Raw genomic sequence first — 14,577 nt, forward strand, 5'->3', positions numbered from 1 at the left:
TATCTGACCCTTTCCTTCTTGGTGGAAAGAATTTAGCTTCCCTCCATGTCACAATGAAACATCAGTCACGCAGTCAGTAAACATTAGGCATTAAGTACCTACTATATGCTAGGCACTGTGTTTGGTGCTAGATATGAATTTATGGAGTTGAAGCTGAGAATCAAAAAAGGGCAATAGAGAGGCTTACTATTATGTGGCATTACAAACAAAATATTTTGTTGGAGAAATGGTGTAAAGGATTGAACAATTACGGCCTTTGATAATTGAAGGGGCCCTCAGAGGCCACCTAGTCCATCCCATTTCTTTGATTTTGTCAAAGAAATGTATGATCAAGAAATATAATGGGTTAGGAATGTACCAAAGAGGAATAAATAGCCAATCAGAAAGGGACAAATTCATAATTTCACTTCATCCTTTAAAGTTATATTAGAAGAGAAAGGAGAATGGGGACTTGAACAGGTAAATATAAATATCATTTAGGAGTGTAGTTTGCTTCTCTCTACCATGATTGCATGTATCTGAATGATGGACACTTGTACAGAGATAATGTGAGCCTGCTCCATTGATAGCTTCATGATGTCAAAATAATTTGAGGAAGGTCCTTAATACACTGCATGGATCCTGTTGCAAAGTTATGGAAGATTTTGATGAGTTTCCCACAGGATGATAGTCTCCTAGATTTAGAACTCACAGGGAACTTAGAAGTAATTTAGTCCAACCTTTTCATTTTACTGATGGGGAAATGGTTCAAAATGCATAGTTTTTGATCTGCATTGTTGAAAGGATACCCACAATAATGAGATAACAGGTCTTTTAGATGGTTTCAAAGAATTGGCATATGCTTTGGTATTTCCATAGTGTTCAAGGGCCCACTTCATAACAATTGACTGCATATGGCATTGTGAGTGAATAAAGGCATCCACTGTCATTTTTGCCCTAATGCACATAATGGTGAATTATTTTCCCAGCATATGAAAGAGTGTACTTAGTGTATCACCATGCTTTTGTGGTAGATGAAAAACAATTACAGTGAATAAGGCAGAATAGCTATGTTATTGCAGTACATAAGACTTTGATTACATCCTGCCAAGATTCATACCAGCCTAGTAGTTGTTGACAGATAAAGTAACAAAAATGAAACTCATTTATTTTTTCTTTATTGAGACCTCAAGGTAAAGCAGATTTTCAGTTCTTGTACTTACTACATTGATAGAATAGAGACTGACAGCAAAAATGTGCCCGTCCAGAAATATAAATTAAACCTAGTTTCATATCAAAGTTTCATTTAGCCTTCAAAAAAGAGCTGCTGTTTGGATGATTTTTGATCCTAAAACAAATATACTGTGGAGTACAACAGTGGGACTAGGACACATTAACCCTTTCCTGGGTTACCATGATCACTTATCTTGTCTTATGGCACTTGACAATTTGAGTTGCAAGCAGAATCAGGTACATTTTATTTGAATGTAAAACACAAGTCATGGGCGGGCATTTATTTCCATTAGTAAAAGTTTGAAACTAGTGTTGATAAATCTATGACAGGCAAGTTGTCTCTTTACAAAATGTATCCTGTGAGAAATATATTTTGTCATGAAGATAGGGACATGTTAGAGCTGCGAAGAAAAGTGAATTCGTTTTGCACTTTGCACTGTGTTGTTCTGATAAATCAAAGTATTCAAATAACTGTTCATATCTCCACTTCACATTGTTTGAATGGAAATAGTGGGAATGACTTAGCTGAACAAGTTTCATTCCACCACCTCCCACTTAGCCTCTGTAACTTCAAACTATTTAAAAATAGGACCTTCCCCACCCCCATGATATAGCACTTCCTCATTTCACTGCAGAATTCTGATTGGGTATAACAATATCCCCAGTGTGTAGAGGCAAGGAAAGAGAGGGCCAGTGATGAACTCTATCCCACCTAACAATCTGGTAATGTACAGTCCTATAGTATGTCTTTGAAAACAATTTGGCTTAGGTTTTTTTTCCCTCTTATAACATCTAAATTTGATAATTTTCTCATTAATTTCTCAGCAACAGTAAGATAGAGTGAACTTGTTTCCAGAATTACCTTCTTTGACCTTTTGCAAGATGATAATTACAAAACTAGGAGGCTTGGAAGACTTGTAAAAAAATTAAGCTTATAAAGTAGGTAAAATGGCCCTTCTGTGGTGGTGTCGATTTCAAAATTAACATTTTGGTTCATGTGCTTCTAATAATCACTGACCCCTTCCTTCATGTACTTTCCACAGGAAATGAATACAGCAGAAATTACTTTGACCCATTGATGGATGAGGAAATAAACCCAAGGCAGTGTGGGATGGGGGTCAGCAGAGAAGGTGAGCTAGAATTAAGTATGTAATTTTTGTGTCAGAATATTCTTTTCCATTCATGAAAATGAGGTGACAAAGATCACATATGCAGTTCCATTTGGATGTTGCAGCTTACAATTTAAATGGTAAGTTTTAGCCACTAACAACGTGATGGGTAATAGAGGTAATTTTTGATCAAGGACAGCAAACTAGTGGACAGATAGAAGCACGAATCTTCTTTATTTGGGTTTCAGTGGGCTACAGTTTAGTGTCATTCCTACAAGGTCTGTTTCATATGGATAGGATGAATGATCACTTAGCAAATGCAACTGTGTGGTTACATTGAAAATGAGCATTCTGCAACCAAGAGTACGCAGCAGATGAGATTCTCACTCAGAAACATATATGAGCATTGTAGGCATAAAATAAAGAACTGATGGGTTAAGACTCTTCTGGTACATTTAGGAGAGGTAGCATGTTGCAGGGGGAAAGAATGTTATATTTAGAGTGCTAGAATCTGGATTCATATCCAGGCTCTCTCACTTACCAATACAAAGTTGGGCAATTAATTTTTTCTCAGCCTTAGTTTCCTTCTCTGTAAAATGAACTACATGGCATTTCAGATCCCTCCCCACTCTAAGGCCTACATCTTATGCTCTTTATATATGTAATGATAATCATGTAGGGTATGATAATTTGATTTTTCAAGAAATCTTATTTTGTTGTTTTTTCTTCTTCAGTGAAAAAAGGGAAGTTACTGGGGCCATAATATTTCCATGAGTAATCTGAACTTCTTAACAAGCTAGATGAGAAAAAAATGACAAATGAGAGCACTGCAATGCAGCATGTTATTTTTACAAAGTTATAATTAAGTAAACTATAATACAACTCCACATCACAGAATTCAGAAGAAAGGATCTTAGATGTAATTTAGACTAACTCTCATTTATACATAAGTGAGAAAATGACTCCCTAGAGAAAGAAAGTGACTTATAAAAGGGTAGATGGGTAGTGGGATGTAATAGGAATTACTTGTCAACTATTTTTAATGGTCAGTTTTGACCAGCAACCAAAGGGTTAGTGTGGATTCTATTTTGGAAGGAATATTTAGCTTATATAGCACACCTGATTCCATGTGACTAGCTTTATGGAAGTCACACTGGCTTCTTGTAGTGTGTTCATAAAAATATTTTTAGGTTGAACACAGAACATTAGTCTTTCAATCAAGAGTCTATCCCAGTTATGAGACTTACTAGATATAAAACATTGAGTAAGTCACTGAATAATAATGTTTACACTACATACCTCATAACATTATTAAGATGCAAACATTTTCTAAATTTTAAAGTACTATATAAATACATTGCTACTATTTCAAATGCACATTTGAAGTTCATTGTTTAAAGTTAAAAATGCAAAACAACAACAACAAAAAAAGATACCCTAATTAGCAAGCAATGAATGTATAACATGTGAGCCATATTGAGCCCTTGGATTAATTTCTTCAAGCCATTACACAGCAAGTTTTTTGTAATTTTAAGTATTGGTCATGACTGTTCAACTATTTGAATATGAAAATATGAATTCTCATTATATATAGCTTTCTAAAAAGTACACTTTAAATTTAATGTATTGGGATCAACACTGTTCCTATGTGCCCTTCTAAACTTTCTTCTTTTTTCTTCTGTTTTTTTTTCAATGCTTAATTCATGCTTTTTTCTTTCTTTCTTTTTTTCCTTCACTATCACTACCCACTTTCAAAATCCAACTACAATTCTCCCCCCAAACAGAAGTTCTTTGTTGTATGACATTAGTATTGTAAAGCAAAAAAAAATCATATATCAATAATGTCTGAACATATATATCACATTCTTCACTTATAACGCATGTTTTATATGATTCACTGTGGTTCCTTGGTACTTGGTGTTAGAATTATCTTTTACACTGACATGGAAGCTCTGGATTTTGGCTATATTATCTTGGATGTTTTCATTCAGAGAAATCTGGATGGGGGTGAGAGGAAGGTTTCTTTCAAAGGATAATTACTGGTTTCTTTCTATTTTCATTTCGCCTTTTCTATTAGATTTGGATAGTTTTCTTTTATGACTTGATAAATATGATACTTAAGGTTTTTGTCATTATTTTCAGGGAATCCAAATGATTCTTAAGTTATATCTCCTTGACCTGCTTTATAGGCCTTTTGTTTTTGATGGTAGATAGAATGTGTTTTCTTTTCTTTTTTTTTTTTGCTTTTCATTTTGTTCTTAAATTTTTGGGGGGGGGGTTATTGAATTCTTTTTATTCCTTTTATTTCTGAGAGTATTCTACTTGTAAACGTCCTCTAACTTTTGTTTTTTTTTTCTCTCTCTATTTTTTCCCCCTTGAACATGCTAATTAATTTTTTTTTTATCTTTGGCTTCATTTTTAGCCACTTTTGGTGTCCTTGTGAACAATTCATTCTTTTTTTTCAGAGGCTTTCTACTCATGCTTGCTATGAAGTTGCCTTTTTTTTTTGTTAGGTTTCCTTCTTGAGCTTCTCTTAACCCATGGTATGTCTTCATTGTGTTTGGGGTTTTCTTCATTTTACTTATAAACTCAGCCTTGACTTCTGGATTGGGACTTTGTACCATGGTCAGGTTCTTCTTCTGTACTCTTGACTGTATCTGTCCCTTCAGTAGTCTGGAAGTTGCTACTGCTACAGTCATGGGTAGGGTGACTGGTACTACAACTCATCTGCCACAATTCCTGGTTTCAGCCTCCCTCTCTGTGTCCTGGATGAATTAAAGATCTCCTTGGCATAATTTCATCTAGTCTTTTAAAGTGTTTTTTTTTTTGATGGGGGTAAGGGATACTTTCCCTACTTTGCTGCTTTTCTCTCTCATTCTACTTCTTCTAGCTGGTAAAAACTGAAACCTTAACCCCTCTTCCACTGTGTTCCACATTATTCATCAAATGTGTTATATATCTTATTATTTTTAAATGGATTATTTAAATGCTTTATCCTGATGATTATTTTTGAGATCATATCTGAATGATTGATTATATTGTGTGTTGACTTAAAAAAACTTTCTGTATCCTTCTTCTAATTTATCTTCTGGGTAAGTTTGGTTTTTGTTTATTTGGGGACATAGCTATAGACACATTTGCTGAAAGAAGTCAATTTTTACATCTTTTCTCATGGGACTTTCATCCCACTTCTACCAACCCCAACAGAAGTACTTTAGGAAGAATAATAAAAATACGTAGTATTGTCTGCTCCCCCTTCCTTCCAAAGGGATACTAAGTAATATGGATGGAGTTACTTATTTTTCTACATTTAAGACTGATTACCATTATTTTGGGCAGAGGAAGCAAGGAATGAAACATAGTACAATGACAGGAGTGAAAAAGGAACAATTCAGGAAAAGAAACAGAAGAAAAAGGAAATAAGGGTATAGGAGAGAGAGGCCTGCTGGGAAGCGAAGGTGTGGGCAGAGCAGAGACAGGCCAGGAGGAGGCCTGATCAACGAGGGGGGCAAGTCGTCTTACCAACCACAAGGGCCACTACCAGGCCTATCACCAAAGGGCTGAGACTGGAAAGAGCAAGGTAAGAACCAAATGCAGGGCCCCTGTCCAGAACAGCAAATATTCCTGAGACTACCACTCCACAGCCCAGAAATTTAAAAAGCCCCTATCAGGACCTCCAAGAACCAGGATGACAGAGTGAACCCCGCCTGCTCCAACCCCCCCCCCCCCTGAAAACATAGTAACTATTGCCCCAGGTCAATACTCTCAACAGTAAAGGCTTGGGAAACCTAGAGGAAGGGCAAGGCTAGAAGCCTGCCTCAAAATGGGTAGAAAGCAGACTACAAAGACTCTGGAGTCCTACTATCCTCAGAGGGAGGAACCAAACTCAGAGGGAGACAATGTGGACTACAAACCCACAGATGAGACATCAACAGGGAAAGGGTCCCAAGCACAGAAAGCTCTCCTAGATGAGCTCAAAAGGAACTTTGAAAATCAAATGAAAAAGATAGAAGACAAAATGAATAATTCTTTTAAAATCAAAATTGCAGAATTAGAAAAACATTATAATGAAGAAAACAGCTCCTTAAAAAGAAAAGTGTTATGATAGGGAAAAGGAGGTCCAAAAAGTAACCAAGGAAAATGATTTGCTAAAAGCTAGTATCAACCAAATTGAAACAAGTAACTCTATGAGGAACCAAGAATTAGTAAAAAAAAAAAAAAACAACAACAAGAATGAAAAATCAGAAAAAGAGGTAAAATATCTCAATGGAAAAATAACTGACCTGGAAAATAGATCCAGGAAAGATAACCTGAGAATCATAGGCCTACCAGAAAATCATGATGAAAAAATGAGTGTGGACAATATTCTCCAAGAGCTCATTAAGGAAAACTGCCCTGAGATACTAGAACCCGAGGGTAAAATAGAAATAAAGAGAGAACACTGGGGACCTCCTGAAAGAGATCCCTAATTGAAAAGTTCTCAAAATGTTGTGGCCAAACTCAAGAACTACCAGGTAAAAGAGAAAATACATCAAGTGGCCAGAAATAAACAATTCAAATATCAAGGAACCACAGTGAGGATCGCACAGGATTTGGCAGCCTCTACGCTGAAAGATTGAAGGCAGTGGAATACAATTTTCCGCAAGGCAAAAGAGCTCGAGTTACAACCAAGTATCACCTACCCAGTGAAACTGAGCATATTCTTCCAGGCAAAGAGATGGTCATTCAATGATATGACAGATTTCCAGACCTTCCTGATGAAATAGCCAGAGCTCAATGGAAAATTCAACCTCCAATTATGAGATGCAAGAGGGACATAGAAAGGTAAATAAGGAAAACACACACACACACACACACACACACACACACACACACACCGTGTTATTTAAAAAAGAGCAAACTGTTTATAGACAAGTAGAGGGTATGAGCACAAATTACACAAAATGACAATTAAAAAAAATCTTATTAAGGGCTACAAAGGGACTGCAATGGAAGGAGAGGAATGAATGAAGTGGGAAAGGGTAAATTATGCTACACAAAGAGGCATAAAAACAATATAGCAGAGGAAAAGAAGGGAGGGAGATGAGTATCATATGAGCTTTTACCTCATTGGGTCTGGTGCAAGGAGGGAATAACAACCAGTTAAGCATAGGACTCTATTGAGAAGAGACGCAAAACATATCATATTAGAGGGAAAGAGCAGAGGGAGAGGAGCTTCGCATGAGATTTTTTCCTGTCACTCTTGGTGCAAAGAAAAAATAACATACTTCATTAAGTATAAAAATATCCTACAGGCAGTAGGAGGCAGAAAGGGCTATGAAAAGGGGGGGGTGGTTAGTAAGGAGGGAAGAAGTAAGGGGGAAAGGGAGGAAAAGGGAGGGCCCTGAAAAGGGAATACTAAGGGAGGCAGTGGTCAAAAGGAAAACTATTAAGGAGGGGAAGGGAGAAGGGGAGAAAAAATATGAGCATTAATGGGAGGGAACAGGATGGAGGGAAAGAAACAGATAATAATAATGAATGTAAAAGTGAATGAAATGAACTCTCCTATAAAATGGAGGTGAATAACAGAATGGATTAAAAATCACAATCCTACAATATGCTGTTTACAGGAAACTCATCTGAAACAGAGGGATACACACAGGTTAAAGGTAAAAGGCTGCAGTAAAATATATCATGCCTCAGCTAAAGTAAAAAAAAAAGCAGGGGTAGCAATCCTTATCTCAGATAAAGCAAAAGCAAAAATTGATCTAATTAAAAGAGATAAGGAAGGAACCTATATCCTACTAAAATGCACCATTGAGAATGAAGAAATATCATAACTTAACTTATATGTACCAAGTGGTATAGCATCCAAATTCCTAGAAGAGAAGGTAAGGGAATTAGAGGAAGAAATAGATAGCAAAACTATACTAGTGGAAGACCTTAATCTTCCCCTCTCTGAACCTGATAAATCCAACCTCAAAATAACAAGAAAGAAGTTAAGGAGGTGAATAGAATTTTAGAGAGGCTAGGTATAACAGATCTCTGGAGAAAACTGAATGGGGATAAAAAGGAATATACCTTCTCCTCAGCAGTACATGGCACATATACAAAAATTGACCATGTACTAGGACATAAAAACCTCACAATTCAGTGCAGAAAGGTAGAAATAATAAATGCATCATTCTCAGATCATGATGCAATAAAAATCATATGCAATAAAGGGCCATGGAAATACAGACTAAAAACTAATTGGAAACTAAACAATTTAATCATAAAGAATGAGTGGGTCAAACAAGAAATCATAGAAACAATCAGTAACTTCATTCAAGAGAATAACAATAATGAGACAACATACCAAAATTTGTGGGATGCAGCAAAGGCAGTTCTTAAGGGAAGTTTTATATCCCTGAGTGCATACATGAATAAATTAGATAAAAGAGAGATCAATGAATTGGGCAATTGAAAATTGAATTGCAATTGAAAAAGCTAGAAAAAAACAAATTGAAAATCCCCAATTAAATACTAAATTATAAATAATGAAAACCAAAGGAGAGATTAATAAAATTGAAATTAAGAAAACTATTGAATTAATAAATAAAAGTAAGAGTTGATTTTATGAAAAAAAACAATAAAATTGATGAATCCTTAGTTATTATGATAAAAAAAAGAAAGAAGAAAACCAAAGTATGAGTATCAAAAATGAAAAGGGTGAAGCTACCACCAATGAAGAGGAAATTAAAACAATAATTAGGAATTATTTTGCCCACTTGGATGCTCATAAATGTGACAATCTTAGTGAAATAGATGAATATTTACAAAAATATAGGTTGCCCAAATTAACTGAAGAGGAAGTAAATTACTGAAATAACCCCATCTCAGAAAAAGAAAATCAAACAAATCATCAGTGAACTCTTTAGGAAAAAAATCTCCAGGGCCAGATGGATTTACTAGTGAATTCTATCAAACATTTAAGAACAATTGATTCCAATACTCTACAAACTATTCGAGAAAATTACTGAAGAAGGAGTCCTACCAAATTCTTTTTGTGAAACAAATATGGTACTGATACCTAAGTCAGGAAGAGATAAAACAGAGAAAGAAAATTATAGACCAATCTCCCTCATGAATATAGATGCAAAAATTTTAAATAAAATATTAGCAAAAAGACGACAGCAACTTATCACAAGAATAATACATTTTGATCAGGTAGGATTTATTCCAGGAATGCAAGGATGGTTTAATATTAGGAAAACCATCAGTATAATTGATCATATCAACAATAAAACTAGCAAAAACCACACAATTATCTCAATAGATGCAGAAAAGACTTTTGACAAAATACAACATCCATTCCTATTAAAAATGCTAGAAAGAATAGGAATAAATAGAGCCTTCCTTAAAATAATAGGCAGTATCTATTTAAAGCCATCAGTAAGTATTATATGTAATGGGGAGAAGCTAGAAGCATTTCCAATAAGATCAGGGGTGAAACAAGGATGTCCACTATCACCCCTCTTATTCAATCTGGTACTAGAAATGTTAGCAGTAGCAATTAGAGAAGAAAAAGAAATCAAAGGAATCAAATTAGGCAAAGAAGTGACCAAGCTATCACTCTTTGCAGATGATATGAAGATATACTTAGAGAATCAAGTAAAAAACTACCTGAGACAATAAATAAATTTGGCAAAGTTGTAGGTTATAAAATAAACCCACATAAATCCTTGTGCAGAAAGGTAGAAATATTTCTAATGAAATTCCTGTATATTTCTAATGAAATTCAACAGCAAGAGATAGAAAGAGAAATCCCACTTAAAGTTACTGTAGACATTATAAAATATTTGGGCATCTACCTGCCAAAACAAACCCAAGATCTATATGAACACAACTACCAAACACTTTTTGCACAAATAAAGTCAGATCTAACTAATTGGAAAGACATTAATTGCTCATGGCTGGGTTGAGCTAAGATAATAAAAACGACAATTTTACCTAAATTAAATTATATATTTAGTGCCATACCAATCAGTTTACCAAAAAAAAAAAAACTACCTTATAGAGCTAGAAAAAATAGTAACAAAATTCGTTTGGAAGAACAAAAGGTCCAGAATATCAAGGGAATTAATGAGAATAAATGCTAGGGATGGTGGATTAGTTATACCAGATTTTAATCTGTAATATAAAGCAGCAGTCCTCAAAGCTACTTGGTACTGGCTGAGGAATAGAGTAGTGGATCAATGGAATAGAGTACAGACTCAGCAGTCAATGACTAGAGTAATCTATTGTTTGATAAACCCAAAGTCCCCAGTTTTTGGTATAAGAACTCACTATTTGACAAAAACTGCTAGAAAACCTGGAATATAGTATGGCACAAACTGGGCATAGACCATTATCTAACACTATATACCAAAATCAAGTCTAAATGGGTGCATGATCTAGGTATAAAAACTTATACTTTAAGCAATCTGGGAAAGCAAGGAATAGTTTACCTGTCAGATTTGTGGAGAGGGGAAGATTTTATGACCAAACAAGAATTAGAGGGCATTATAAAATACAATATGGATAGTTTTGATTACATTAAATTGAAAAGCTTCTATACAAACACAGCCAATGTAACCAGGATTAAGAGGGAAGTGAAAAATTGGGAGAGAATTTTTACAAGCTATGTCACTGATAAAGGACTCATTTCTAAAATATACAGAGAACTGAGTCAAATCTATAAGAATACAAGTCACTCTCCAATTGATAAATGGTCAAAAGATATGAACAGGCAGTTCACAGAGGAAGAAATTAAAGATATTTATAAGCATATGAAAAAATGCTCTAAATCACTATTGGTTAGAGAAATGAAAATCAAAACAACACTGAGGTACCACATCTCACCAGTCAGATTGGCTAAGATGACAAAACAGGAAAATGATAAATGCTGGAGAGGATGTGGACAAATTTGAACACTAATGCATTGCTGATGGAGTTGTGAACTGATCCAACCATTCCTGAATGCAATCTGGAATTATTCCCAAAGGGCTATGAATAATTTCATACCCTTTGACCCAGCAATACCACTCCTAGAGTTGTATCCCAAAGAGATCATAGAATTGGAAAAAAGACCCATATGTACAAAAAGATTTATAGCAGCTCTTTTTGTGGTAGCAAAGAATTGGAAATTAAGGGGGTGCCCATCAATTGGGGAATGGCTGAACAAATTGTGGTACATGCATGTTATGGAATACTATTGTGCAATAAGAAATGAGAAGCAGATGGACTTCATATTTACCTGGAGAGGCTTACACAAACTGATGCTGAGTGAGAAGAGTAGAGCCAGGAGGAATTTGTACACAATTACAGACACAACATATGTTTGATGACCAACTTTGATAAACTGGACTCTTCTCAGCAATCCAGAGTCACAAGTCAACCCCAAAAGGGTCATGATGGAGAGAGATGCTTACATCGAGATAAAGAACTGAGATTTAACACAGATTGAAGCAAACTACCTGCCCTTTTTCTTTTTTCTTGTTTGGTTTTATTTCCTCTTTCCCATTCTTCATTCCATCTGATACAATCCTTCTTTATAACCTGATTAATGCCTAATGTGAAAGTATTTGCAGATACTATACTTGATTGTATGCTGCCATGGGCGGGGGAGGGAGAGAAAAATTGAAACTCAAGAAATTGTGGTACTGAACCTTATAAACTAAAAGTAAACAAATTAATAAAGACCAAAAAATAAAAATAAAAAAGAAGGGTATAGGACAAGCATTACTGATATTAACTACACCATAATTTTATATGTTAATACTCTAGCAACTACTAAAACTAATATTCTGTCTAACTCCTGACAATTTATTTTTTATTCCTGGCAATAGTGCAAGGGTATTGCCCTTAAGATGATAGAATCTAAAGTATGTGACCAGTAAAAATAAAACAAAACAATACAAAAACCATCCTTACTGCCATCATAAAATACATGTGCAATTTGGAAAATGTTTGAATTATGTTTTCACTTTACTTAATCACTTGGTCCCAGAAGTACTAAGGGAGTTCTTCAAATATCTTTAGGCCTCCAGAAGATTGATTGCTAAGAATTTGATGATTTTTGTATATTACCAGAATTATCTAGAGAATGTAAGGTAGAAAGGTACCATGCTATAGTTAAAAAAAGACTTCCACTAGGAGATAGGGGACTTGTATTATAGTTCTAATTTTTTTTTAAACAATCGGGGTTAAGTAACTTGCTCAAGGTTACATGGGCAGTTATTTCTGGGTGTGGTGAAAAGTATCTGAGCCTGGATTAGATCCCCAGGTCATCCCCACACTGGAGCCAGTGCTCTTACTCGCTGTGCTACCTGGCTGCCCCTATAGTTCTAATTTTTTGATTTAAAGTAATTTCACTTCTCTAAGCCCTAGCTTTTCACTTATAAAATGAAAGTGTTAGATTTGTGGTAAGATGGTTGTGTCATAATCTAGCTTCTTCTCTCATTAAAACAAAAATAAAATATGATATAAACCAAATAAATTAATAAAAAATCACAAAAAAGAAGAAACACTTTCTCATGATGTAATTCCTACTGAGAAAAAGGGCAAGATTTTCATTCCTGACACACTTCTGTAGCTGTGAATAGTGTGGCCTAGTGCCTGATGAGCTCTCCAATTCAGATTTTGGGTATATTTTTTATGGCATCCATCCTATTTTCTTGATGTTTCTTTTTAGCAGTGACCTAATGCAAGTGATCTATCCCTAAAAGGGATATAACCCTAGGAAAGCACAAATCAAGCAACTGTGGATGATTGAGAAGCAAGAAAAACATTGCTAAATGTTATCTAATACAGAGCAGAAGGGATTCTAATAATGGATAAAATAGAAGGTACATAAACTGATGTGAGTTCATTTTTCTTTGCAATTTCCTCATGACAGAGATCAAATAAGACTCCTCAGTCCCACTCCTTAATGAAACTAGGTAATTTAGGTTGTTCAGGTTTGGTGGACTTGTCAACAGAAAATGTGTGACAGTAAATGGAGGAAGAATCTGAAAGTGTGGAACTTAGTCCAATGATATCTGAAAAAGAAGGGAAGGAAAAGAGAGGTAGTATGCACCTACTCAAATAAAACAATACGATCCAAGGGGAAAGTAAATAATTTTGAGAAACAGTGAGTATATTATGTAAAGAAAAAGAACAAACAAATAATTTCCAGCGAAAAAGAAATCAAGGCAATAAATTTTATCATACTGGCAGAAATGTCTGAGCAATGGCAAAACATTCCAGAGTGTTTTAGCAGAGAAATAAAAGAAGAAATTAAACTGGAAAAGAGGAAAGAAATCAGAACTATAAAAGAAAAGTAAAAGGGAATAAAGTGAAATGATTATTTAGAACATTTAACTGACATCACGACTCAAATCAAAGAGGTTCTGAACAAGAGAATGAAAAAACTTGAGGTCCAAAGAAAAGAAATGGAAGTAAATTTGATATTACAAAATAAAAAAAATGTTTTGGAAGACAAAAATTTCTCAGGAAGAAAACTTTATAAATTACATCTTCTGAAAATGACACTTCAGGATATCATAACAGAAATTTCCTCAAAAATAGTATAAAGCAAAGAGCAGGTTGGTAGATTCCAGAGGACATTAACAAAGAGATTAACAAAGCACAATTCACCAAGAAATGTAGTAATCAAGCTTCAGAACTTTAATATCAAATAACAAATATTATAGTCATAAGAATTTTTTAACATGAGAAGGAAAATAATCCTTATTTATATGTATGATCTTCAATTATGTGTCCTAGCTTGATGCTCTACCTAGGAAAGGATTTTACTAATGAATATCAATGGAATAATTTAGATAAAGTTTAAGGACAAAAGACAACCATAACAGTTTCAAAATATTATTCATTATAACCATGTTGAATTTATCCTGGGGGTGTAAAAATATCTCAACAATATGGGAAATAATTCACATAATTAATAATATATAAATAACAAAGCCAATAAAATACATGATTCTATGAGGGGATTTAGAAAATGTCTTTGCTAAAATGTAGTACACATTTTTGTTAAAAACACTAAAAATCAGTCATAGAGGAAACTTTTTAATGTTATCAAAAGAGTAGACGTGTGTATGTATGTATGTGTAAAACTAAGAACGAGCATTATTTACATAAAAAAATGAAAGCTTTCCCATCAGGTATAGAGGGTAAAGCAAGGAAATTTCCCTCAAAACAATAATCCTCTCTCTCTCTCTCTCTCTCTCTCTCTCTCTCTCTCTCTCTCTCTCTC

General features: G+C 34.6%; 1 protein-coding gene across 1 annotated transcript in view; it reads left to right on the plus strand.

Moving 5' to 3' along the window:
• Positions 1-14,577, plus strand: part of LOC138173472 (orofacial cleft 1 candidate gene 1 protein homolog) — a 117,585-nt gene that overhangs the window by 39,634 nt on the left and 63,374 nt on the right. Inside the window, exon 4 of the mRNA XM_069103475.1 lies at positions 2,256-2,342. Within this exon, the coding sequence (XP_068959576.1) occupies positions 2,256-2,342 (87 nt within the window). The remainder of the gene's footprint in view (positions 1-2,255; positions 2,343-14,577) is intronic.

The sequence above is a fragment of the Petaurus breviceps genome, unplaced genomic scaffold, assembly GCF_028583685.1.
Source record: "Petaurus breviceps papuanus isolate PSGF00001 unplaced genomic scaffold, PetGlider_PUasm1.0 582, whole genome shotgun sequence".
Taxonomy (NCBI): domain Eukaryota; kingdom Metazoa; phylum Chordata; class Mammalia; order Diprotodontia; family Petauridae; genus Petaurus; species Petaurus breviceps.